Below are 26,253 nucleotides of genomic sequence, written 5' to 3' on the forward strand. Positions count from 1 at the left end.
CAGATAATTGTATGTGTGGGGTACAGAGATGAGGTAGTCATTCAAAGATTATGTTAAACACTTATTGCACACAGAGTGAGTCCATTCAACTTACTATGTGACTTGCTAAGCACATTTTTACTCCTGAACTTATTTAGGTTTGCCATAACAAAGGTGTTGAATACTTATTGACTCAAGACATTTCAGTTTTTCATTTGTAATTGATATGTAAAATGACATTATGGTGTATTGTGTGTAGGCCAGTGACAGAAAAATCTGAATCGTATGAATTAATTTGAAGTTCAGCCTGTAACACAACAACATGTGGAAAAGGTGTTTGAATACTCTCTGAAGGCACTGTAGGTCATTATATAACTGGAATGTGCCTATGTAGAGCACCAGGAATGAAGACGAGGACCAGAGTGGGTCATATTTGTCTCATGACAATAAAGAGCGATAGCAAGATAGCTTCGGGGTTCACGAAATTGGATTTGGGTACAGACCTTATTTCCTTAAATAAACCATGATAATGTAGCTTTCATAGCCCGTATAATCCACAAATAGAACTGAGACATGGTAAGAAAAAAGCATTAAATGACTTCACTCCTATCAGCCTTCAAAAGGAGTGACGCAGGCTTTAGAGTTATGCCGGAAACGAGGGTTTTGAAGGCCCAAACTTGAGCCTCATTCTTGGGCGTGATGTGGAAAAAGTGAGATAGGGTGACAGTTACGGCTCATTCTTTGAGCTTGCAGATAACGTCACCGCTTCGGGCAGTCACCTGATCCACCTAAAAGGCCACTGAAATGCTTTCGTAATCAGGGTGACGACGTGTGTATTATATAGTATATGGCCATGACGCAATACGCCACACCTGCTACCAGTTATCAGGAGAGGCTGTGGATTCAGATAGACACAGGAGTAGACAGTGCTTCACTCTCCTTGTGATACAGCAACCAATTGAAGTGAGAAAAGCACATTGACGGAAACTTGCCCCGATTGGGGAATTTATCCGCTGCTTTGCGAGACAAAATGTGCTAATGGAAAGCTATGTCGCTCCATCGTTTTGCTTATTGATTCTGGCAAGCAGGACATGTGCAATTTACACCAAAAACAACCTTCAGGCACCTCCAGAGGCTTGTATGGTTTTTATCCGTGGTCACTTCGCCCTGCTAGTTCCTCCTCCAGAACCACAAGCTCTCTCTCTGTCTGTGCTAACAGGACAGGTCCATTTGGGTTGAGCCACACACTGAAAACTTGGACAGGCTGCTTTTTTTCCATCCATAAAACTCCTCCCTCTGAAGTCTAGCTGTCTGAATATTTTCCTGAGCTCGTTAAGGGTTTTGACAATTCACACTTGTCCTTCCTGCACCAAAGACATACTGGGGTCATAGTATGGAAATCTGCACAGTGGGTCTGGTCAGTGTATGTTCTGACTGGGATATAAAACAATGTTTGGGTGGATCTGTGTTCACAAGCGTATGAAAACTGAACCGATACCTCAGTAAAAATCTCAGAGCTAACCAAGCATGCCAATGTTTAGATTGCCAACAAGCCGTTATGGCTTTGTACCATTTGGAAATGTAGGCAGTAATTTGACATGCATTTCAATTCTGCTCTCTGCTCAAACTCAAACACACCATAATACCGTTATCAATCCATCAAGCATTGGTGTTTAATTTTCCTTCTTTTGCGCTCCCAGTGTCTGCAGCCGGAAAAGTTGTGGTGGTTTCCGAGGAGACGGAGAAAAGCATGAAGGTGACTTGGCAGCCTGCACCCGGAAACGTTGTCAACTACCGGGTGACGTACAAGCCAGCGTCGGGAGGGCGACAGCTGGCTACCAAGGTGCCTGGTGGTACCACCAACACCATCTTGAGACGCTTAACGCCCATGACCACCTACGACATCACGGTGCTGCCTGTGTACAAGCAGGGAGAAGGAAAAGCAAGGCAAGGAGTAGGAACCACACGTACGTTGGTCTATCATTAACCACAACTGAACTGTGCTCTGTGCTGCTTGCGTTAGCTTAGGGGAGTCCTGTGCAGTAGCTAGTTGCTGGAGGGTTATGCAGACTTGTATCATGTACTCATCATCAATCATCATCAACTACTAAATCTACGATAGGCCATGAGAAAATGGGTCTCCAGAGGCCGCTAAGAACTAGCATTTTACCTGTAATAATCTAATATTTAGCCTAATGTTTAGCCTAATTTTACTTCCACTTTATAGTCATCTGCTTATATAGTCATCTGCTTATATCAAATCTTCATGTTCTCTGTTCCAGTGTCACCGTACAAAGCCCCTAGAAACCTGCAGACCTCCGAGCCTGCTAGGACCAGTTTCAGAGTGACCTGGGACCCCGCTCCAGGGGAAGTCAAGGGCTACAAAGTCACTTTCCACCCCATTGGAAATGATATAGACCTGGGAGAGCTGCTGGTAGGACCCTATGACAACACTGTGGTTCTGGAGGAGCTCAGGTAGGTCTATCTTTGAAATGTAAAGTACAGTGCATTCGGAAAGTATTCAGACCCCTTGACCTTTTCCAAATTGTGTTAGGTTACAGCCTTATTCTCAAAGATTCAATTAAACAGGTTTCGCAAATTTTAGCTAGTTATAAAAATAGAAAACTGAAATATCACACATTGTATAAGTTTTCAGACCCTTTCCTCAGTACCTTTTTGAAGTACCATTGCCAGCGATTATAGTCTTGTTGGGTATGACGCTACAAGCTTGGCACACCTGTATTTGGTGAGTTTCTCCCATTCTTCTCTGCAGATCCTCTCAAAATCTTGTTTCTCATGGTCTGAGAGTCCTTTAGGTGCCTTTCGGCAAACTCCAATCAGACTGTCATGTGCCTTTTACTGAGGAATGGCTTCCTTCTGGTCATTCTACCGTAAAGGCCTGTTTGGTAGAGTGCTGCAGAGGTGGTTGTCCTTCTGGAAGGTTCTCCCATCTCCACAAAGGAACTATAGAGCTCTGTCAGAGTGACCATTGGTTTTTGGTCACCTCCCTGACCAAGGCCCTTCTCGCCTGATTGCTCAGTTTGACTGGGCGGCTAGCTCTAGGAAGAGTCTTGGTGGTTCCAAACTTCTTCCATTGAAGAAGCACGGAGGCCACTGTGTTCTTGGGGACCTTCAATTTTCGCACCCTTCCCCAGATCTGTGCCTTGACACAATCTCGGAGCTCTACGAACAATTCCTTCCACCTCGTTGCTTGGTTTTTGCTCTGACATGCACTATCAACTGTGGGAGCTTGTATAGACAGGTGTGTGGCTTTCCAAATCATGTCCAATCAATTGAATTTACCACAGGTGGACTCCAATGAAGTTGTAGAAACATTTCAAGGATGATCAATGGAAACAGGATGAACCTGAGATCAATTTCGAGTCTTATAGCAAAGGGTCTGAATACTTATGTAAATAAGGTATTTCTGTTTTTCTAAAATGTGTTTTTGCTTTGTCATTATGGGGTATTCTGTGTAGATAGCTGAGGAATTGTTTTTATTTAATCCATTTTAGAATAAGGCTGTAAATGTAACAAAAATGTGAAAAAAGTGAAGGGGTCTGAATACTTTCCGAATGCACTGTATATCAGATGGTTTGTCACAGTTACTGTATTGCCTTGCAAAGATAGAATGAACTGTGCTGCTTTTTCATTATTTAACCAGTTTGTTGGGTCCGTCTATCAGTAATTTCTCTCAGACAAACTGACAAACTTGTTGAGATGAATGAAGTGTAACTGATTTAGTTGTTTTCTCACAGGGCTGGTACCAAGTACACAGTGAGTGTGTTTGGAATGTTCGAGGGGGGAGAGAGCCAGCCATTGGCTGGTGAGGAGAAGACCACTCTCTCTGACGCCCCTGAACCACCACTGTATGATGGAGGTAATGCCTCCTCTCAAACTCCTCCTACATGATTAATCATATAGCCAGCAACACCAGCCACACAGCACTTTTTACATAAGAGACTACACTGTAAAGTACTGTATTCACTTTATGCCCAGCCAATTAATAGGCACAGCGGCCATGTTGAAAAGTAAAAGGTCATGCATAAGGTGAATATTAGTCTGTAGGAATCGTATAAACAAGCTGTGATCCATTTTATAGAGGCAAAAGTGAAACAACACATTTTCCTCAAAGAACTCAACAACCCTACCCACTGGGCACACACTGGTTGAATCAACGTTGTTTCACCGAAATGTGTCAATGTTTTGTGATGTGGAGTAAATGTGGAAAATACATTGGATCAAGTCATCAACCAGTATTGTAAACATTGAAATTATGGCTTACCTTCAACTTAAATACATTGACTCAACCTGACTAACAGGTTTGAACATCAATCTAATTTCAACATCATCATTAAAACTATGTATACATTGAAATTGAGTTGAAAATTCCTCAAAGAAATGTAAAAAAATGCTCCTATATTCAATATACTGTATATTGGGTGGTTGAAATTATGTTGAATTTTATAGTTGGTTAGACATTTTATTTGGCCTTGTTTCAATGTTGATAGTAAAATGGTATGTTTGATTCAACGATACAGTTTTGCCTAACAGTGACTCCTACTGGTATATGAAGGGTAATGCACTTCACTGAGAACAAGTCTACCATCCAGATGCCTATCCTCTATGTACCCTGCTAAGGTTTGGAAACAAGCTGTGTTCAATTCAGCTGAACTATCATGTCAACACGTATCATGTCAGACACCGATCAGCTCCGTACTCATTAGCGTAGACAACATAAATAACATTGAATAGTTTGAAGTAACTCCTCTAACTTTTCTTACACAAGCTGTATGTGAAAGTAAACTGACACGGAATCCAAACCGGCTGTGCACGTGCACCATCGCGCACTATCGTGCATACATTTATTTTGTCCCCCCACACCAAACGCGATCACGACACGCAGGTTAAAATATCAAAACAAACTCTGAACCAATTACATTAATTTGGGGACAGGTCGAAAAGCATTCAACATGCATGGCAATTTAGCTAGTTAGCTTGCACTTGCTAGCTAATTTGTCCTATTTAGCTGACTTGCTGTTGCTAGCTAATTTAAGATGGGAGAGGCAGGACTTGTAGCGTGATTTGCGTCAGAAATAGGAATGACTTCTATTTTAGCCCTTGGCAGCGCAGACGCTCATTGGCGCGTGCGAGCAGTGTGGGTGCAATAATTGAATAACATGGATTTCTAAATTTACGACGCTCGTGCACGCGACGTGTCCAGTCTGGTCAACATGTGAGTGTACAAAACATCAGGAACACCTTCCTAAAATTGAGTTGCACCCACTTTTGCACTCAGAGCAGCCTTAATTCGTCGGTGCATGGACTCTACAAGGTGTCGAAAGTTTTCCACAGGGATGCTGGCCCATGTGGACTTCAATGCTTCCCACAGTTGTGTCAAGTTGGCTAGATGTCCTTTGGGTGGTGGCCCATTCGTGATACATATGGGAAGCTGTTGAGCGTGAACAACCCAGCACCATTGCAGTTCTTGACACACTCAAACTGGTGCGCCTGGCACCTACTACCATTCTCCATTCAAAGGCACTTCCATTTTTTGCCTTGCCCATTCACCCTCTGAATGGCACGCATACTGTACACAATCCGTGTCTCAATTGTCTCAAGGCTTTTTACTTGTCTCCTCCCCTTCATCTACACTGATTGAAGTGGATTTAACAGGCTATATCAGTAGGGGATCATAGCTTTCACCTGGATTCACCTGGTCAGTCTTTGTCATGGAAAGAGCTTTGTTTTGTATATTTGGAGTGAGTTTGGGGTTATGTTGGTTACATTGACATCTGATTTGCCCAACAAAGGACCCCATCGTTTCGAACCCAATGTCATTTCCACGTTAATTCCACGTCACAATACGTTGACAAATTACATTGAAAGAATGTTGATTCAACCAGTGTATGTGCCCAATGGGTAATGACCAATATGATTTGAAATTCCTTTTCTAATCTCCCTCATCATACTTAAGAATTTATACAGCACATATATTATATGCTGTGACTTCTGCGGCCATAACCGAAGTGTGGGACATATATCACACTGTCCATTTTTCGTTAGGAAAATACGTTCTAATCCCTCTCCCCATAAAAACAGACGAGTTGCCCTAAATGCCTTTCCTCAAAGCTAATTGTCTCACCAAATAACAGATGTAACTACTATTCCATCTGTTGGCTGCTCGCTTTTTCATCATTTCGTCACTTTGGGTTCCTTTTTATTTTTCTGGATCCAGCAGCAGCTAAGAGCAGCAGAATTGACCCAAAAATATATAATCTGTTTGCAATTATAAATGTTTTACAACCTCACGGGTGTGAGCGCGCAGCACGGCACAGGGCAGTGAGTGTTAGGAGAGGAACGAGAGAGAGGAAAATGTTATGTGTTTTAAGGAAGGCTCCAGAGGCCAGTCCTGACCCTCAGCTGCCTAGAAGGCCTCCTCTAATAGAGAGCAGATTCAGTGACAAGACTCTGTCAGTCAGTCCACAATAATATAATTTAATAGAGGAGGCAGAAAACCCCTTCTCCACCCCATAACCCCCTTCTCCTCACCCAGTACTCCTCAATGTAATCCCCCATCCTGATCCTGAGGGAGGACTGAGAGTAAGAGAGAAGAGGGGTTTAGGTGCACTAAAAGTGCCTAAAGTAATATGTACATCAGCCTCCCTCTCCTTTGAACACATTTTACAAGAGACAGTAATGAACATTTTTGTCTCCCGGTTTCCACTTTTAACGTTTCTTTCTTCTCCCTGTAAATAAAAGATAACCTTCTCTTGAGTGACAGATACGCATGTGCTGCAATGCACAAGTTGTAAAGCTAACTTTGAATTTATAGTGCCATTAACAGGGACTGGACGTGAATTTATTGACTTGGCGAAATGCACATTGCAGTCAAAGGGCAAACATCTGGCGTGGCCAATAAATCTTCCCCTCTTGTCTCTGTCCGATAGCCTTAGATCATTTTCTTTATTACGACTAACGAAAACAGACCGTAGTCTGAACGGCCGGCGGTTCAGACACTCTCGGACCCTCACACTCCGCTGGGCATCTGTTTATCTGTGGGTCGCATGGGGAGGGAAAGAGAAGTCTGTAAATCAAACATGTAACAGTGGCAGATTGCGCAATCTGTGCGTTGCTGCCACACCTGCGGTCTTAACAGACTGCGGACTAGTCCTTCTTCTCATCATGCAGGTGTCCAGGAACACAGCGAAGAGCTGTGCCAGTGAGGAATGCACAGTAGCTCTCACCAAGGAGGCCCTCGTATATATCACATCAGGAGGGCTTATTTTTTGTTCTTCCCCCGGGGAGAGGCTGAGGAGTGGCCAGAGAAGAACACTCCTCAGACAGAGATCATCTCGGAAGAAAAGAAGACAACCATTATATTGACACCTGGAAATGAAATGTGTGATGATGAAAATGGCTCGTAACCCTGAAAATGGAATGGAAATGTGTTTTTACTGCTTGCTTGTAAAGAGACAGATATAGATGTGTTTGGGAATTCTGTGTGATGTTCTGTGAATCCATGTCAACAATGTCATGTCAATGACCTCTTTTCTTTTCTACTCCTTCACTTCCCTTCTCACTCATGCATTTTGAACACCTTTGCCCTCATAACTCCAGCTGTGTTATACCTGAAACTGCATGATAATAACTAGTGCCCCATCACTGTTCTGTACTGTCTCTCTGACCTGTAACCTCTGTTCTCTCAGATGTGGTGTGTAAGACCAAAGCCCGGGCTGATATTGTCCTGCTGGTCGATGGCTCCTGGAGTATCGGCCGCCTGAACTTTAAGACCATCCGCTCTTTCATCTCTCGCATGGTGGGAGTCTTCGACATCAGCCCTGACAGGGTCCAGATTGGTAGGTTAAACCTCAGTGTGCCTGAAGTCTCACAGGACATGCGCATTCCTGCAACCTGCTGCAGATAACACTATTGTGTCTCCACTCTTTAGTCATTTTCTAGGCACGATCATGTTGGAGGGTTATACAAGGCATCTGATCTGACAGAAGCTCTGTGTGTTTCTCTTAGGTCTGGCCCAGTACAGTGGTGACCCCAAGACTGAGTGGCACCTGAACGCCCACAGGACCAGGGCTTCCCTGCTGGAAGCTGTAGCCAACCTGCCCTACAAAGGAGGCAACACCCTCACTGGTACTGTACTCAATCTACAACCACAACCTCCATTCAGAGACTGTTGTATACCGTCAGTTCCATTTAATTAAAGGTCTATCATGTTCAAGCTTCTATTGGCTATTTAGACGGCTACTGAAAGAAGTTCCAGTTCATAAACTTCCAAATGAAAACTGTGCCTCTGCTTTGGTTGTTGGCGGTTGGGCTGTTTGTGTGATAGCCAGAAGGTGAAGGAAACTGAATTGTATGCTCCATTATGCGAATAAAACTGAGTTGTTCCTAATCTCCTTGCTCTTTAGCTGCCTTGTTGGAAAGGCCTCTGAGAAATGATTAAACCATATAATCAGTGTGAATAATTGTTTCGTCTCTCGTTGCAGGTCTCGCTTTAAACTACATCCTCCAGAACAATTTCAAGGAAAATGTTGGGATGAGACCCAACGCTCGTAAGATCGGAGTGCTGGTCACTGATGGCAAGTCTCAGGATGACATCATTGCCAACTCCCAGAACCTGCGTGACCAGGGCATTGAGCTGTATGCCATTGGTGAGTCTCAGCCATCGTCACTAGGCAGTTTTACCTTTGCTCTATTTTGAGTAGATAGGACATCTGAAGCTCCTTGTATCTGTCTTAACTCAAATAATGGCAGTTATCTTTGTCATCTTGAAGTACAGTGTGAATGCTCAAGTTGCCCCAGAATAATTCCTTACACACCTTTTCCATTCTCCACTTATCTTCCTCATTAAATATCTGTAATGTATTCTCAACCTGCTCTGAGGGGATGTCCCTGTTTGACTCCTCCTAGGTGTGAAGAACGCTGATGAGAATGAGCTAAGGTCCATCGCCACTGACCCGGATGAGATCCACATGTACAATGTGGCTGACTTCTCCTTCCTGTTGGACATAGTGGACGACCTGACCAACAACCTCTGTAACAGCGTCAAGGGACCAGGTACATTCAGGCCGGCATTACTGTACATTCCCTGCCGTGACAGTTAAGGTGGCAGTCTAAATAGGCTATGTAGGTTATCCCTCAAGGCTCATATTCACAGTGTCTCAGAGTAAAAGTGCTGATCTAGGATCAGTTTTGCATTTAAAATCATAATGAATAAGGGGGGGGGGGGGGGGCCTGGGCCCATATTCTCAAACCATTTTAGAGTAGGAGTGCTGATCTGGGATCTGTACATATAATCTTAATCATTATGATCTAAAAGGCTAAACTGAGCCTAGATCAGCACTTTTACTTTGAGACTCTTTGTGTATACGGGGGGTGATCTCTGCAGCCAGCTGTGTTGTGTTGTGTGAGGCTGTAGTTATGTAAACAGGGTTTAGGTCATGGCTAGAGGAGACCCTCAGTAGAGTAGCATGTCTGGTGCACCAGGGGAGACAACACAAGGAGCTGAAGGCCAGCCAACCACTGGAAATTATTTAGAATCTAAAGCCCTCTTTCCCCACCGATAGTTTATTTTTCCTCTCTAAAATGAGAAATAGTCTGCTCCTTAATCAAATTCAAAAGATGTAACTGAATACGTGTATGTAGGGTACATTTTTTAGGAAAGGCTTAGACTGTCTATATGTCTGTCTCCTGGATTTTCTGCAAGGGAGCTGTTTCCAGATCTGCGAAAGATGCAATGAGATCCTATGCTTAGGGTTGTTTTGACCCTCCTCTTTTCCCTGATAGGTGGTGGCCCCGATGCGCCCACTGACCTGGTGACCTCGGAGGTGACCCACTACTCGTTCCGTGCCAGCTGGACAGGCCCTGAAGGTCCGGTGGAGAAGTACCGTGTGGAGTACATGACCTTGTCTGGACGCCCTCAGAAGGTTAGTACCCCTAACGTCCACCCGAGCGGTAACCACGACCAACCCCAAACTCCTCTGCCAATCCCCCTCTATCAGCCTCCCAGACCCCTCTGTCACTCCAACCCTGGGCCTGAGGATGGAAGCAAGTTGTAGTAAAGACTATGTTCTGTGACTTACTTGGCTGAATAAAGATGAAAGAGATTACATTAGAATTCATTCTTACCCCACACCTAACTTTGACTGCAGGGTATTGGCTCCAGTGTACTAGCATGGGGTAGGCTAGCTGCTAGATCCACTTCCAACTCCTGGGACTCCAATTTCATTTAAAAAGTGTTTTAGTCCAACTCTCATGGTTTGGTGAGGCAGTGGTCTAGTATGTGATCTAAGTTGTTTTTGTGTTTGGCTCTTATAGAAACGCACACTGGGTTGAAAACGGTAGAGTTTGGCCAGAGTTCTACAACTTAAATTGTGGTTCAATTGAAACCAGATGCATCAACACAGGAAACACTTATAGCTGTAGTTTGTCTTGTTTGTCCACCAATAGAAACAAACCTTTCCAATGCAAGTGAATTGGTTACGTAAAATAGACATTCCAAGTCATTCTCCATAATCATGCTGTGTTCTCCTGGTTCATGTGCACTCTTGTTGTCTGGTTGTAGATGTTTGTTGATGGCTCAGTGACCACAGCCATGCTGCCCAACCTGAACCCTCTGACTGAGTATCTGGTCAACGTCTACTCTGTCATTGGAGAGGAGAGCAGTGATCCACTGAAGGGGACTGAAACCACCTGTGAGTCCTAATCTGTTTTTCTGTGCTCTTCTTTGATCCTATACCCCCCTCCAGCACTACACAGCTGATTCAAATAACTAACTCATCATTAAGTTTTGATTATTTGAATCAGCTCTATAGTGCTCGGGCAAAAAACAGAGTTTGAGAAACCCTGCACTATACTGTACCTGTCTATTATTGTGCTTCAACATACCTGTGTCCCAAACGTAATCCCTGTGGGATCAACTAATGGACATCTTTGGGACTGTAAAACAAACATTCTTCCAGTATATTAAGCACACCCTGTTCCTGTGATGCTTGTGTGGTCCCTGTGTTCAACATTAAAGAAAAAACTAAACTGATTTGTTTATGATACGATATGAGGCTTAAAGACAGCATCATTGTAATAACAAATATATATATGAGCCCACTCACTCTCTGCAGCGAGAATTAAGTGTTTCTTTAACATTGTTCTTCAGCTTTACTTTATTTGTACTCTAGAATAGCGTGATTTTATGAAGCAAGTCATTTCTCCATAAAAGCGGCCATAAAATAACTCATTGTTTAGTTCTCACCATATGAAATCTGCATGACTGCGTCTCACTGCGAACATGCCGTTTTGGATGGTATTGTGTGCGCGTGTGTGTTTGTGTGCATGTGTGTTTAGAATCTCACAGTGTTCACCTCTCCCTGTTTCCCTGTCCAGTGCCCCTCAGCGCGGTGAGGAAGATGACCATCTACGAGGAGCGTCCCACCACCATGAGGGTGAAGTGGGAGGAGGCAGTGGGCGCCACGGGCTACATGCTGCTCTACAGTGCCATTAATGCCACCGAGCCCTCTGTGGACAAAGAGGTGAGAAGGCCGGGCCAGAGAGAGAGAGGTCTGGCTGGGACTCCAGGCCAGACCAGCTGTGGAACTGACACAGTCAAAGTCTCCACTACACACACACACACGTACACACACACACACACACACGTACACACACACACACACACACACACACACACACACACACGTACACACACACACACACACGTACACGCACACACACACACACACACACACACACACACACACACACACACACACACACACACACACACACACACACACACACACATGCTGCCAATGACCAAATACACCGGTCCCCTGCCAATGTCTCCTGACAGCATGCAGATGTCAGTTACAAAGTGAGCCGTGTTTTAACTCCAGTTTTACGGACGTCGAGTCAACAAAACACACAATATTGAGGGTCAGAGGGATGCAAGGATTTATTTGCTTACTGTGGCAGGATATTAGTCCCGGAGGTGTCAAATCCAGAGGGTAAGATTGTCTGTAGTATTGGCAACACTTAGATCGTTTCAGCACACTGGACACCACCAAAGATTTGTAATCTGTTAATCTAAACTGCCTGTCTGAATGACAGTAAGCCTTGTAAAAGTTTGTTCCTAAGGTTTGTTCCGTTATGGTCCTCCCCTGCAGATAAGAGTTGGAGAGGACACAACTGATGTCCAGCTGATGCAGCTGATCCCCAACACAGCTTACACTCTGTCCATCTTCGCCCTACATGGAGAGTCAGCCAGCGACCCCCTCACCAAGCAAGGAGTCACACGTACGTGCAGTGAAGAATTCCTCTACATTCACATTCATGTTCATGTTTTACTATCTGTGCTTCATGGACGGTAAAGGACGACAGGTCCTTACTCCTACAGAGTAAACCAGGGCTCCTCACTCCCAAGTTTACGGAACTAAAGTGATTAAAGGAATAAAATATGAAATTTAGTAATCCCCATCTTTCTGTCCCTCTGTCCCCTCCATAGTGCCCATGCCCCCTGCTGGAGAGCTGAGGGTCAGAGACGTTACCCACAGCTCCCTGAAGTTGAACTGGGACGCAGCACCTGGAGCCGTCCTCAAATACATCATCACCTATAAGCCTGACGAGGGAGAAGCCAAAGAGGTGAGACTCAATGGTCACAATACATCTGTTGGATACAGACAGTAGTGAAAGCAATACTCAGCACCCTAGATAGATACTCCCCCTGGGACTGAGGTATAGGCCTAGCTAGCCCACCTACTGGTGACAGCAGAATCCTGCTCCTGTGCTTAGCCCGTTCTCTGTTTATGCCATAATAAGCCATGATAGTGATCCTGGATAGAGAGCTAGATACTTCTTACAGATAATTTGAGGTATGACATTAGATAGCATAATGTGAAAGGCAGCTGGTGAGAGGGGTATGCAGGGGACCTCTGGGGCTTTGCTTTTGGACCAGGTACCTGGTGGAATGATCACACCACTGTCGGCAGGAGATGGGGAGAGCAGGTCCCTGCCCCGCATCCTGGGGTATAAATCACATGGCGGTACGCAAATCACATGTCCCTCCTTTGGACTTAAGAGATGAAAAGCACATCTACGTGTCTGATTGGGATGCCGTGGCGGTGTTGGAGGGGAGCGGTGGCTAACCTCATGCCCAGAAAGTGGCAGCGGTCTGGGCTAGCTGATGGATGATGACGCAGGCCTGGATTAGCAGCTCCAGCACTCTTCCTGACACTGAGAAAACAGGAAGGGCTCTTCTTCTGCATCCAAGAAAGAACATTTGCTGTGGCTTTATGATCCAGAGCCCCTTGCATAGAAGTTTCTCCCCAAACAACTCTTAATGCAAAAACAATAAGCCAAAAGAAAGACAGAGATTCCGGACTAAGGAACATTAGGAATGGTGTGGTCATGAGATTCCAGCAGTGGTGGAAAAAGTACTCAATTCTCAATTGTCATCTTAATAGAAAATGACTCAAGTAAAAGTGAAAGTCACCCAGTAAAATACTACTTGAGTTAAAGTCTTAAATGATTTGGTTTTAAATATACTTAAGTATCAAAAGTAAAACTATAAATAATTTAAAATTCCTTATATTAAGCAAACCAGACTGCACAATTATTATTATTTTTTATTTTTTATTTACAGATAGCCAGGGTCACACTCCAACACTCAGACATCATTTAAAAACAAAACATTTGTTTTTAGTGAGTCTGCCAGATCAGAGGCAGTAGGGATGACCAGGGAAGTTCTCTTGATAAGTGTGCGAATTGGACCATTTTCTATCCTGCTAAGCATTCAAAATGTAACGAGTACTTTTGGGTGTCAGGGAAAATGTATAGAGTAAACGGTACATCATTTTCTTTACCAATGCAGTGAAGTAAAAGATGTCAAAATATAAATACTAAAGTAAAGTACAGATGCCCCCAAAAAGTTGTACTTCAATGTATTTCTATTTAAGTACTTTACAGCACTGGGTTCCAGAGGCATGAAAAGCAATGGAGAAGTTAATGATGCATTTTGAAGAAACAAAAACATACTACTGCTTCTACTTTGACAGAATATTTGTTTTGTTCATTGTTTATCCCTCTCCACCTCTGGATGTGCTGAGGATTTAAACATTTCCTGTGAAGGAAGTGAAGTTTACAGACTGTCTCGCCGGATGTTTACAAGGTCGCCCAGAGTTCTCTCACAGATTCTTTGGAACTCATCATCGAGACCAGAATGAGACTTTGGAAGCCTTTCAACGTGGCCTTGATGATGACATTATTACTCGTTATTACTAACCCTAACCCTTCATTTACAAACAAAAAAAAAGTTGTCATTCAGCTGTAGATACAAGCACGCTTTAAAAACCTAATATCTGTCACACAAAGAAGCTTGATTTCAACGAGGATGATTTCTTGGTCTGCAGCTTGAAGTGGGCGGAGGCGTGACTGCCAAATCCCTGGACAACCTCATCTCTCAGACTGAGTATGACCTTGCTGTTACACCCATCTACGACGAGGGAGCTGGCAACCCCATGCTCAACACAGCCATCACAGGTACAGTACAGTTACACAGCTTAGTACAGGGTTAACACACTGGGTTTACACTCCATGGAAGTCCTACCCACTACTATATAGTAGGTAAGGCCTGACCAGGAAGAACATTATTGATGGCATGGCAATCTCACCAATATAATTTTCCCTTTCTTCTGTCTAGATGTTGTTCCTGCTCCCAAGAACCTGCGTTTCTCTGAGGTGACCCAGACCAGTTTCAGAGCTCACTGGGACTATGGGGCCCCTGATGTGGCCCTCTACCGTATCGGCTGGACCAAGAAGGGAGAAACCAACTTCCAATATGTAAGAGCACTAGTATTACTGATTCTCATCTTTTAATATACAACAAAACCTGTCGAATGAGGCAAAACATTTGGCCAAAAATGTCAACAAACCCTTACAAGCAAAGCAATTGATGGCTTTGGGTAGCTTAAAGTCTTACGGGTGTTCTAGCTCCTTAAGGTCCATTGTGTTGTGTCTCCCAGGCCATCCTGAACAGTGATGAGACCAGTAATGTGTTGGAGAACCTAGAGCCAGACACTCTGTACGATGTGTCCGTCACCGCCATCTACCCTGACGAGTCTGAGAGTGAAGACCTGCTTGGCAGCCAGAGAACATGTAAGTCCATCATCTAATCTAATGCCACCGCAACACATCAATCAAGATACATAGTTGTAGATTCCCATCAATGCCCGATGAGATTTACTAATAAGAGCTCATTATATTTCTGTTTCTCTCTCCAGTGTCCAAGGTCATCATCACGCCTGGTAAGTTTGTTTGTTGCAATCAAGGAAAAACCATACAGCACCCTGAGAGAGCATGCATTTGAATCAAATACATTCCATTTTGTTCAGCAAATTTTACACAGGTTATCACAATCCAGAAGGTCAAATGTGAAGATCATCTGTTTTGGTTGGATGTGTGTTGAAGTGGTTGTTTATGTTGTTGTGTTTGTTCCCAGCCCCCACAGGCCCTCCCCAGAACCTGCAGGTGTTCAATGCCACCACCACCACTCTGAACGTCAAGTGGGACCACGCCCCTGGTCGTGTCCAGAACTACAAGATCACATACGTCCCAACTGCCGGAGGCAAGACCCAGTCGGTAAGAACCAGCCAGTAGCCACATGGCTCAGCTTAAGCATCACAGTCCCAAGTCCCAAGCCTTTCATGGTGCTAATTGTTTAATTCTAACCATCCTCTGGATGATGAAAGGAAAAGGAACTCTTTGAGGATCACGTCCATGGAGGCCTTGTAGCAGGACACACAATCACCTTGTTCGTGTGATAGACAGATCATATAAACCTATGAGAGTCTCCCACTGAAATCCCCCCCAGTAAAACATCAAGATGACAGGGTACATTGTAGGAGCACATGTGGGTCAGGGACATTGACCAGAGCCTCAGGGGAGTGAGTGTTATCAGTGAGGAAAGAGGGAGAGGTGGAGATGGAATGCCTGGGCTCAGCCGGGTTGTGTGTGTGTGTTTCTCTGTGTGTGTGTGTGTGTTTATGTAACAGGACGGGAGTGTGGTACCAGGGGTCGTTGACCTCAGACTGTTACAGGGTTACACAATGCTGTCTGGCCTTGCTGCTGCTCCACTCTAGAACTGGATAGTAGTTTAGTCAGACAGGCTTTTTTCATCATGCCAGATGTTTAGGCGCTTAGAGTTTGATGTAAAGGCACACAAAGAGAGAGAGATACAGCAAATGGATGGAGGCCGTTTGAGATGTTTTCTCTCTCTTATCAGACTTGTCTGTAATGTATGATAGGTCTGCCATGTTGGAGTTCAAGGGTAGCTAGCGTAATGTGAGTGTTTTGTCCATTCAGAGTTTCCATTGCAATGCGAGATGGAATGTTTTCCATTTTTTAATTAGAGGAGGGGAAACCTAGTTCTGTCCAGCGGCCATCCGTCCACCGGTCTCTGCGATGATGTCACGCGCTAAACGTTGAGGCATTGTTGAAAAGCTGGAAGCTAATGAGCCAAGCTTAGCCAAGTGTTTCTGGTTCACTGACAGCTTTTCAACAAGTATGGAGAGCTCAGGAGGCCTCGCTTTGTTTCATTTGTGACAACCGGTCTGTGTAGGAAATGGGAGACACACGCTCCATGCTTGTGTACAAGGAAAATTGTCTTGGTGCCAAATAACATGACTTCCATCATACAGTTTCCCATTGCCTGCTGATAAGCGTTTTCCCCAGGCAACACAAAGCATAACTTGAAAACCCACACTCACGCACACACACACACACACAGAGTCAGCCGTCTCTGTGAGGCGAAGCAACCCAGAAGTGTTCCTTTCAATACAGTGTCTCCCTGGTAAAAAAAAAAAAACACAAAAAAAAACGATGCACTAAATTCCCACTCATACCTCTAAGACAACACATCCCACTGGAGAATTGAGTTACCTTGGCTCATACAAAAACAAAGTGCAAAAATGCTCGCTGCATCCTCGGACAAAGATGTTGACAGTCTCCTATTGCTCAACCCGAATTCTTTCCATCAAGTTGCCGACACTGACAGAAAACTGTCAAGGGAGAGAAGATAGAATCAGAGGCATCCACATCCAATGAGAAAATAAATATATTTTTTCCTGTTCATGTCTTCTGAGGCCACGCTGAAGAAATGATTTGATGCACTTGTAATCTGAAGGGAATAAAATAACCATTCATGTTTGATCCAATAATTTAAAAATGAGTCAGCCCTTAGGCCCTTAGTGCAATCATTGACCAGGTGAGAACAGTAATTTTAATCTGTCTTCATCCCCCAACAGACGCAGATCGGAGGGAAGAAGAACACGGTGCTTCTCCCCAAGCTGACCCCTGACACTCCCTACTCCATCACCGTTGCAGCCATCTACGGCAGCGGGGAGAGCAAGGACATCTCTGGCATCGGAAAGACAAGTGAGTGACCTTGCTGTGGCCTGTCGAAGGCCTTCGCGATTACATCATGTTCCCTTTTGGCCTCTCAGCTGCACCTTCCCTCCCTCAGGGAACCAGGGTTACATTTGATGCCTAGATGAAGATGTTAAAGGTTCCCTAAATACTGTCTTAGTAAAACATAGATTCACACACCTACCATATGCCACGTCTGTACCTCCACGTGCATTTGAACATCAGAACCTCAGGGTTCTCATTCCACATAGTATGAATCCTATGGCCTCCCTTCTCTCTCTCCAGAGCCTCTGGGAGGAGTGAGGAACCTCCAGGTCACTGACCCCACCACCAGCACCCTGAACGTCCAATGGGAGGCTGCCGAGGGCAACGTCCGCCAGTACAAGATCTACTATGTACCTGCTGCTGGAGGAGCTGAGGATGTGGTAGGCTGAGCCACCTCTAACCAATCACTACTGAATTTCACTATGGAATGCACACACATCCGTTATCAAATCCATGATCTACTGCTAAAAGAATACTACACTGATACTTGGGATATTCGCTCAGACAGTCAAACACACATGCAGAAATACTGTTCCTTAACCAGACGTTTTATATCAGATCAGCTCTGTATAGCTAATATGACTGTTGTGTGGGTATGTGTATTCACAGGCCCAGGTCTCTGGTACTACCACCAGCACTGTGCTGAAGAACCTGATGTCTGACACCCTCTACACCGTCACTGTGGTCCCTGTCTACCCCCCTGGAGAGGGCAAACGCATGTCTGAGAACGGCAAGACACGTGAGTCCACGTACAGGTTTACTGTGAGGATGGTTAATGTTCTGTAGTACAGCTTCAACAACCCTTTTCTCATGGTAATTGTCACGCTATACCATGGTCACTCTGGAATGTAACCAAGAACCGGTGTTCAATACGACATGATTGTATTTCTACCACTATTAGTTCAGAATTTCCTGAGGAGAAGATTGTACAGTATGCTAAGGCTACAATATCAGATTACGAGTTGGGAGTCTGTTTCGTCGTTCTTTGAGAGCTGGCTTATCTGTAGAGCATACACTCCCGGGCCTTGTATTGCCTTATCTGTAGAGCATACACTCCCGGGCCTTGTATTGGCTTATCTGTAGAGCATACACTCCCGGGCCTTGTATTGGCTTATCTGTAGAGCATACACTCCCGGGCCTTGTATTGGCTTATCTGTAGAGCATACACTCCCGGGCCTTGTATTGGCTTATCTGTAGAGCATACACTCCCGGGCCTTGTATTGACTTATCTGTAGAGCATACACTCCCGGGCCTTGTATTGACTTGCTTATTCCTTATGCCAGTAAACTCTTGGATATGCCCAAAATATGTCCCAGTATTGTACCTGAATTTTCCTCGTAAAATAAGCCAAACCCCTTTTATATCTGAAGGCAATGCCAAAAATATCTAACATGGTTTGCTTCTCATGTGTTTACAGCTGAAATATCCACTTCAATGCTTGATAGAGGGATTCACTGTAGACACTATATTTAGTTTATTAGCTGTTTTCACTTTCCCACAGTTATAAGGCTGGGCCTCCCCTCAGTATGACTCAGTCCTTAGTGGTCTGATTGCACAGCAAAGGAATTCCTCTGCGTTGGCAACACTAGTGGTGTCTCCAGCCTTACGGTAACGGGGTCCATTTATGGGGTGTAATGCCTGGTTGTGGTGGTGGTAGCACCACGGGGGGGAGAGGGCTGGCATGACATCTTTTTTTGACATTCAACTCAGCAGTCTTCTCTAGACTGGTTATATTTATGTCATTACTGTTACTGGAGCCCTTATCCCCCCCCCCCCCCCCCATCAGAACGTACCCCAGGGGACACCGAGCAATGACAGCGTTGAAGTTTTTGATCTCTATCAGAAGTGTGGGACTCTACATCTGCATTCTCCATTCTCAGTGGAATCTATGTCTCTTCAGGCAGTCTGACAAACGTTGTTAATCAAACTTACAGATACATTTTACCGTGGCCTTGGGTCATCTCGTTCAACTTCAGAGATTGATGTATTGCTCTGACGGAGGCCATCGATATGGGCTACCTGTTGATGATGTGCTTTCATGGTGAAGTCCTTTCCTTCTTTGTCCCTGGCCAATACTGTCTGGTCTCTAAGTAAAGAGGCTCGCCATATACTTCCCACTCTGTCTTTATGAGGGTACATTGCTGAGTGGTACAAAGACTGGAAACATCTGCTTTAGTTTTAAAGGCATTTCTCAGGGGGCTTCAGACCTTCTCTCCTCTTCTTCTGAGCAACCGTTAGCTACTGTAGGTACTTTAGTGTTGTTTACTGAAGGTGTACAGTGTAAAGCTGATGTATGTTTAGAGCAGAGTCTGTGTGGTATTGAAGACTGGCCAACTATGTTGTGTTTTGCTGCAGTTTTAATGGTTGAGTCAACTAGTATGTATTGTACACAGGCCCAGTGAAAGCTTTGATGGCTTCAAGCGAACATTCCCTAGTGTCTCATTCAGGCACCAATAAATCTTTAGTCAGACTCTCTAATTTATATTTTCAGCTGCTGTTCTCAACCCAACTCTCTTATTTTCCCCCTCTCCCCTGTCCCTCTATCCGTGCCTCCATCTCTGTGTCTCTCTCTATAGTGGAGCGTATTCCAGTGAGGAACATCCAAGTCTTCGGCCCCACCACTAACACCCTGAACGTACGCTGGGAGCCCGCCTCTGGCGAGGTCGTGCAGTACAGGGTTGTCTACGCCCCCCTGAGCGGCACCAAGCCCTCCGAGTCGGTGAGTCACCACCAAGGAGACCCACAGGGCCTCTGATTGACCCCGCCCCAGGTCAGAGGTCAAATGTTAGAGTTCAGGGACATGGGGTGTGTGCAAGGGTGGTCGAGTCCAACGCTTCAGTTAATTTGCAGCACTACAGCTCTTTGTGAAGGGACAGAACGGAGCAACATCAACCTCGCCCCTGACTTAATGTTAGTTGAAGAACGCTCTGTCTGTCTGTGCTCCACATGGACTCTCTCTCTGGTGGCAGTTTTATTTAACTGTCTAGTACTGGTTTAAGGCGAGATGTTCATGTTTATTCATTAAAACAGGAAACCCCATCTGGGCTTTTTCCCTCCTTATCTGGCATGGCTGTGCCCACCTCTCTGGAGTTATGAAGTATGTATGGAGAAGCCCCACAAACAACTAATAGAGCGTTACTTGACACTGCGCAAACAGCCACATCTGTGAGAAGCATTGAGACACTGAGACCCTGTTTTTATTTAAAGTCAAAGAACATTAGTTCTTTGAAGAGTGATGCCGTTCCATTTTATTGATAGCTAGAGGTGCTCTCGTTTTTTTAATAAATTCATCACATTTAGTTTCTTGGGGAATATTATGATGGACTCAGGGCTGGGCTTTTCCAGTGCCAGAGCCAGCTTTCCATGTCAGCATGTGGCCAGTGTCACGGCCTACCATCAAATGAAACACTGGGAGATTTGGTGTATGCTTTAACCAGATTAGGAAAGCAGCTTTGTAATATTGGGTTTACCTCTTGAGAGGAATATGTTGCTATTAAACCCAGAGCAGAGACCGAAGAAAGGGTTTGATGACGCTCGTCAGAAACAGTCATGTGAAACAGAGAGATAAAAAAAAGCACACATTGAGCATGATGCAATGGTGCTTTGGGTCGGAAGTGAGAGTGAAACCAGATGGCTGTGGACAGGACTCCTGTATATTTTGTATAGTATGTGACTCTAGGTGACTAGGACATGGCAGGTAGATGAGAAGAGACTAGTTTCCCTTTGAGATCATGTTGGCAAGACACAGACAAGCGGTGTCTGGTATCCAGTATGGGTGAGCTAACACAGACACATGCAGACGACTGATAGTCAGTCAGATAGGTCATAAGAGCCAGGCGGCTGTAAGGAACTGTCAGCACATTACGTTAGTTACTCAGTGTGTTATTTCCCTGACTGTCTGGATGGGTCCTACATCATTGACATCAAAGCATAATTTTGTTCCCCCTTTCAGTGAGCACTGAGCAGTGACAACACAAGAGGTTGTTGAGTGAGGTGAGGACGAGCTTGTCAGGGTTGTCACATGAAACAGCTGTCAGGCTGGGAGGGTCACAGCTGCTAGGACCATGCGGGTCATAACAGCATAATGGCATGCTTGTTGTTTTCCCCATACAGCTGACACATTTTTAAAACAGGAAGTACTCCTTCCCGATCTGGATGTTGCAGTGAAGGCTAGCCTAACTGTTCTTCTACAGATCTCCTTGATATTACTGTTCATTCTGTGGGTATGGGGGTAGTAGTTTGATTGAATCCATCCCCCTGTAAGGCCTGCTGTTTGCTTCATCCTCCCATTGGGCCCAGTCCTTCATCATTGACCCCTGCGTCTCTCTCCTCTCTGTCCCTATTCAGATCCTGGTCCCTGGGACATCCACCACCACCCTGCTAGAGCAGCTAGTCCCAGACACGTCCTACAACGTGGGAGTGGTCGCCATCTATACTGACGGAGAAGGACCGCCGGCCGAAGACAAGGGCAAAACACGTAAGATCCACTAAATCACACATAAGATCCTGTGGCCTTTACAGGTTTATCCACGTCCACCTATTCGCTTGATATCGTGCTGACTTCCTTACTATCCCGGTCCCAGTTCCCCGCAGTGGCCCAAGGAACATGCGTGTGTATGATGCCACCACCAGCTCTCTGACCGTGGCATGGGAACATGCTGAAGGTCCAGTGCAGCAGTACAAGATCACCTACGCCCCCACTACTGGAGACCCCATTGAGGAGCATGTAAGCACCCATATTGCTGATATGTCTCAGGAAATTCTCATCAAACACCACCAAAGTTTTATGTGGCCCAAGGCACGTGTGGCCCAAAGTCCTTATTTATCCTCTGTTTGAAGTACCTGTAGTTTCTAATAGTCATGCAGTGTCCTGCCTGTATGTCCTGTAGACTATGGTTCCTGGGAACAGAAATACTGTCATCCTGCCCAACCTGGATCCAGACACTCCCTATAAGATCAACGTGCAGGCCATCTACCTTGACGGACCAGGAGGAGATCTGGATGGAGACGGACACACAGGTATGCTAGCACATTGTATGCTTGGTCCTCTATGCAACATGATAGAATAACAGACCCACACGGCGCTCACACACACACACACACACACACACACACACACACACACACACACACACACACACACACACACACACACACACACACACACACAAAGTTAATGGAGAGAAAGAATTACCAGTAGAGGGGTTTTATAAACTCAGCCACTGATTATTATCCTAGATCTAAGAAACAATAGAAACTGCATGACTTGGCTTCAGCTCAGTCTGCCTGTTTATGCCAGAGACGTGTACTGGCTGTCCTCCAATGGGATAACTCATACGGGAGCTGCCCAATACCCAGTCTCATTTCCCCTAACAAATTACACCACATCAAAGCAAATACATAGCGTAGGATCGCATGGCTATGATATTCATGTTCAAAGCGTTTAAATATGTTGTTAATATGTTTTGAATGTCTGTGTTTCCTTCCCCACAGTTGGCATGCTGGGGCCTCAGAACCTGAGAGTGTCAGATGAGTGGTACACTCGCTTCAGAGTGTCCTGGGACCCCGCCCCTTCCAGAGTGGTGGGCTACAAACTGGTCTACTCACCTGCAGGTCAGATAGCTACTGTTCTTTTCTATTCAGCCGTGAAAGAACATTGTCTGACGACAAATCACCTGACTTGCTTAATATACCTATCCTGCTAAAGAAGAAAGTCACAGATCTTTTGAAGATGTGATTGCTTGCCTGCTGTTATTGACCTGGAGTGTCCCTGTATGTGCTTGAAGGTACTGATCAGACCATGGAGACTTTCGTTGGAGATGTGACCACCTACCAGCTGCACAACCTGCAGCCAGGAACCACCTATGACCTCAAGGTGTTGGCCCAGTATGACGCTGGCCTTAGCGGACCTCTCATTGGACAAGGAACCACACGTAAGTTATTGATTGGTTGTTTGATTGTTTTGGTTGATCAAATGGTTGATTGATTGGTTAGTTGATTGATTGACTGTTCCTGTCTTTCACAGTGTACCTGAACATCACTGACCTGACCACCTACAATGTTGGTTATGACACCTTCTGCATGCGATGGACCCCGCATAGGGCTGCCACTTCCTATAGACTCAAACTGAATCCCTTCGACTGTAAGTACTATTCCTGGCTGGGAGCCAGACGAGGCTGGTGGGAGGAGCTATAGGAGGACAGGTTTATTATAATGGCTGGTATGGAATAAATGGAACAGAGTCAAACATGTGGTTTCCATATGTTTATGTGTTTGATACCGTTCCATAATTCCGCTCCAGCCATTACAACAAGCCCGTCCTTCTGTAGCTCCTCCCACCAGATGGATTGTTGTTATACATTGGCTCTCGTTTTATATTTATTTCAGAATGTCTGCTGTCGATCAGACATGTAGCCAAAGTTACCAACCTATCACAAAGGTGTAGTTGATAAAATGACTTATTCCCACTGATCCATCTGTTTCTTATTAACTCTCCGACGCTAGAGTTATGTAGAAGAAAAAAGATGTGAAGAAATGTTGGAATATTTAAGTCTGTTTACAGTATGGCAGCCATTATTGATGGAAGCAGTGCACTTTGCCACATTAAGTAAATTCTTGTTTATTTGAAAGGGTATCTGTTGAATAACAGAAATCACTGTGTAAGCCCACTGGTGCCTCAGTCCAAGCGCTACAGTACCACTGGCTGTAACCCCTCTGAGGGAATACGTTTAGAGTGTATGGGGATAAATCACCCGATCCACTACCGATGTGGGTAACTCTTTCCTCTTTACCCGCAGCCTCTAACAAGGGAGCTCAGGAGACCACCATTACTGGGTCTGAGAGCCACTACTGCTGGGACGGCCTGACTCCTGACGCCCTCTACAATGCCACAGTGTACACACAGACCCCCAACCTGGAGGGGCCCGGAGTCAGCGTCAAGGAGAGGACGCGTAAGAAACCCCACTAACCATCAGTCCTGTAACATGTCACTTCCATTGTGTTCACACGCATGTATACCCCCCCCCCCCCCACCACCACCACACTCAGGGTGTAAGAAAACACCTCAGTGTCTTTGCAGGGGGATAACATGGCATGCTAGTAAAGCTTATGTTTATGTTCTGGTCTTTGTTACAGTGATCAAGCCCACAGAGGCCCCAACTGAGCCCCCCACCCCGCCTCCACCTGCCACCATCCCCCCTGCTTTGGACGGTAAGGAGAGGCTTCAAGTCAGCAGGCTGTGGAGTGACGTGAAGCTAACACAGAGGAGAAACTCTTTAAACGTCTCCTACCTGACATGTCCGTTGACTTTGCTCTATGTGCTCCACAGTGTGCAGAGGAGCCAAGGCTGACCTGGTGTTCCTGATTGATGGCTCCTGGAGTATCGGAGACGAGAGCTTCAGTAAAGTGATCCAGTTTGTCTTCAGCATGATCGGCGCCTTCGACATCATCCACCCTGGCGGCATGCAGGTACATCTGAGATATAACGCTTCAAAACGAAAGTGATGAGTCTCTGGTTGTTTACAGCATATTCTGTTCTCCTTTCCTTTTTTTTTTAGAGTGGATTCATGTAAATGCTTTATGTTCTCTCACTATCACTCTCCCCCTCTCTCTCTCTCTTCCCTCCCCCTCTCTTCTTCTGGAAACAGGTGTCTTTTGTGCAATACAGTGACAGTGCCAAGACAGAGTTCAAACTGAACACTTACCAAGACAAGGGAAGGACCTTGGCTGCGCTGCAGCTCGTCCGCTACATGGGAGGAAACACCAAAACAGGTACGCCCACAGACCACTCTGACTGGCTGCCAGTCTCAATATGACTGACTGACATCCTTAACCCTTAATACATAATGTTGAGTTAATAGAAAAGTCGAGAGACATTCACTCAGCGACAATGTCATCATAGTGCCTTCATCGTGCTGGTGGAGTTGAATGAGTCCACAGTTAAAGGTTGAGACTGATGTCCGACCCCTCTGTATACAGGTGCTGCTCTGAAGCACGTTGGCGAGAAGGTGTTCACCTCAGACAACGGCATGAGGAAGCACGTGCCTAAGGTTCTGGTGGTCGTCACCGATGGTCGCTCCCAAGACGAGGTCCAGAAGAGTGCCTCCAACCTGATACACTCTGGTAAGTGTTCAAAGTTGGGATTTGTCCTTATAGAAGTAAGAAACTGGATATTTTCAGACTTTAAACGTCATTTTAGCGTAGCTAGCTACGTAACTTGTTTTGAGGTATAGCATTGTTTACCTCTTTTTGGGGGGGGGGGTTTCATTTTTTTTCAAATTGGAGTGCTGTACTGGCAGATCTAATCAGCTACTGTGAAATAGATGTGAACAGCCACTAAGGCTTGATTAGGCCATGGCGTATGGATTCTAAAGGTTGTCTTTGCACTCATCTCACTCCAGGTTACAGCGTGTTTGTGGTCGGTGTGGCCGATGTGGACATGACAGAGTTGAGGAACATCGGCAGCAAGCCCAGCGAAAGACACGTCTTTGTTGTGGATGACTTTGACGCGTTCGCCAAGATCCAGGACAACCTCATCACATTCATCTGTGAAACGGCCACATCCAGTAAGAGTAGCATCGGCGTGACGCAGTACCTTAAGGCACAAGTTAAACCAGATTGACGTTTGCTGTCTGTTGTCCTCTAGCCTTTAACAGCTCATCATGTTGTTTCATTTCTCCCTCTTCAGCTTGTCCTTTGATCTACATCAACGGGTTTACGTCCCCTGGTAAGTATATATTCCGAATAAACTGACAGATACTGATAGCACCTACGGGCCAGTCAGTACTGTACAGAATCTTCCTT

The 26,253-nt window shown here is 45.2% G+C and overlaps 1 protein-coding gene across 2 annotated transcripts in view; it reads left to right on the forward strand.

Annotated features, from left to right (window-relative positions):
* LOC110504194 (collagen alpha-1(XII) chain) overlaps nucleotides 1–26,253 on the forward strand; it is a 69,117-nt gene that overhangs the window by 25,512 nt on the left and 17,352 nt on the right. The window contains exons 15-48 of one of the 2 annotated variants that reach the window (XM_036962414.1): nucleotides 1,680–1,946; nucleotides 2,262–2,454; nucleotides 3,738–3,859; nucleotides 7,689–7,838; nucleotides 8,008–8,127; nucleotides 8,484–8,648; nucleotides 8,908–9,054; nucleotides 9,784–9,923; nucleotides 10,562–10,691; nucleotides 11,377–11,522; nucleotides 12,153–12,282; nucleotides 12,491–12,627; nucleotides 14,394–14,523; nucleotides 14,684–14,823; nucleotides 15,006–15,138; nucleotides 15,264–15,287; nucleotides 15,482–15,621; nucleotides 17,286–17,415; nucleotides 17,692–17,831; nucleotides 18,061–18,190; nucleotides 20,028–20,170; nucleotides 21,799–21,928; nucleotides 22,035–22,177; nucleotides 22,341–22,470; nucleotides 22,945–23,064; nucleotides 23,238–23,384; nucleotides 23,477–23,593; nucleotides 24,249–24,401; nucleotides 24,586–24,660; nucleotides 24,779–24,918; nucleotides 25,098–25,221; nucleotides 25,429–25,572; nucleotides 25,851–26,015; nucleotides 26,138–26,176. In XM_036962414.1, coding sequence (XP_036818309.1) covers nucleotides 1,680–1,946; nucleotides 2,262–2,454; nucleotides 3,738–3,859; nucleotides 7,689–7,838; nucleotides 8,008–8,127; nucleotides 8,484–8,648; nucleotides 8,908–9,054; nucleotides 9,784–9,923; nucleotides 10,562–10,691; nucleotides 11,377–11,522; nucleotides 12,153–12,282; nucleotides 12,491–12,627; nucleotides 14,394–14,523; nucleotides 14,684–14,823; nucleotides 15,006–15,138; nucleotides 15,264–15,287; nucleotides 15,482–15,621; nucleotides 17,286–17,415; nucleotides 17,692–17,831; nucleotides 18,061–18,190; nucleotides 20,028–20,170; nucleotides 21,799–21,928; nucleotides 22,035–22,177; nucleotides 22,341–22,470; nucleotides 22,945–23,064; nucleotides 23,238–23,384; nucleotides 23,477–23,593; nucleotides 24,249–24,401; nucleotides 24,586–24,660; nucleotides 24,779–24,918; nucleotides 25,098–25,221; nucleotides 25,429–25,572; nucleotides 25,851–26,015; nucleotides 26,138–26,176 — 4,584 coding nt within the window. The remainder of the gene's footprint in view (nucleotides 1–1,679; nucleotides 1,947–2,261; nucleotides 2,455–3,737; nucleotides 3,860–7,688; nucleotides 7,839–8,007; nucleotides 8,128–8,483; nucleotides 8,649–8,907; nucleotides 9,055–9,783; nucleotides 9,924–10,561; nucleotides 10,692–11,376; nucleotides 11,523–12,152; nucleotides 12,283–12,490; nucleotides 12,628–14,393; nucleotides 14,524–14,683; nucleotides 14,824–15,005; nucleotides 15,139–15,263; nucleotides 15,288–15,481; nucleotides 15,622–17,285; nucleotides 17,416–17,691; nucleotides 17,832–18,060; nucleotides 18,191–20,027; nucleotides 20,171–21,798; nucleotides 21,929–22,034; nucleotides 22,178–22,340; nucleotides 22,471–22,944; nucleotides 23,065–23,237; nucleotides 23,385–23,476; nucleotides 23,594–24,248; nucleotides 24,402–24,585; nucleotides 24,661–24,778; nucleotides 24,919–25,097; nucleotides 25,222–25,428; nucleotides 25,573–25,850; nucleotides 26,016–26,137; nucleotides 26,177–26,253) is intronic. The other variant, XM_036962415.1, reaches the window with a different exon arrangement.

This window comes from Oncorhynchus mykiss, chromosome 25 (genome assembly GCF_013265735.2).
Source record: "Oncorhynchus mykiss isolate Arlee chromosome 25, USDA_OmykA_1.1, whole genome shotgun sequence".
Lineage (NCBI taxonomy): Eukaryota > Metazoa > Chordata > Actinopteri > Salmoniformes > Salmonidae > Oncorhynchus > Oncorhynchus mykiss.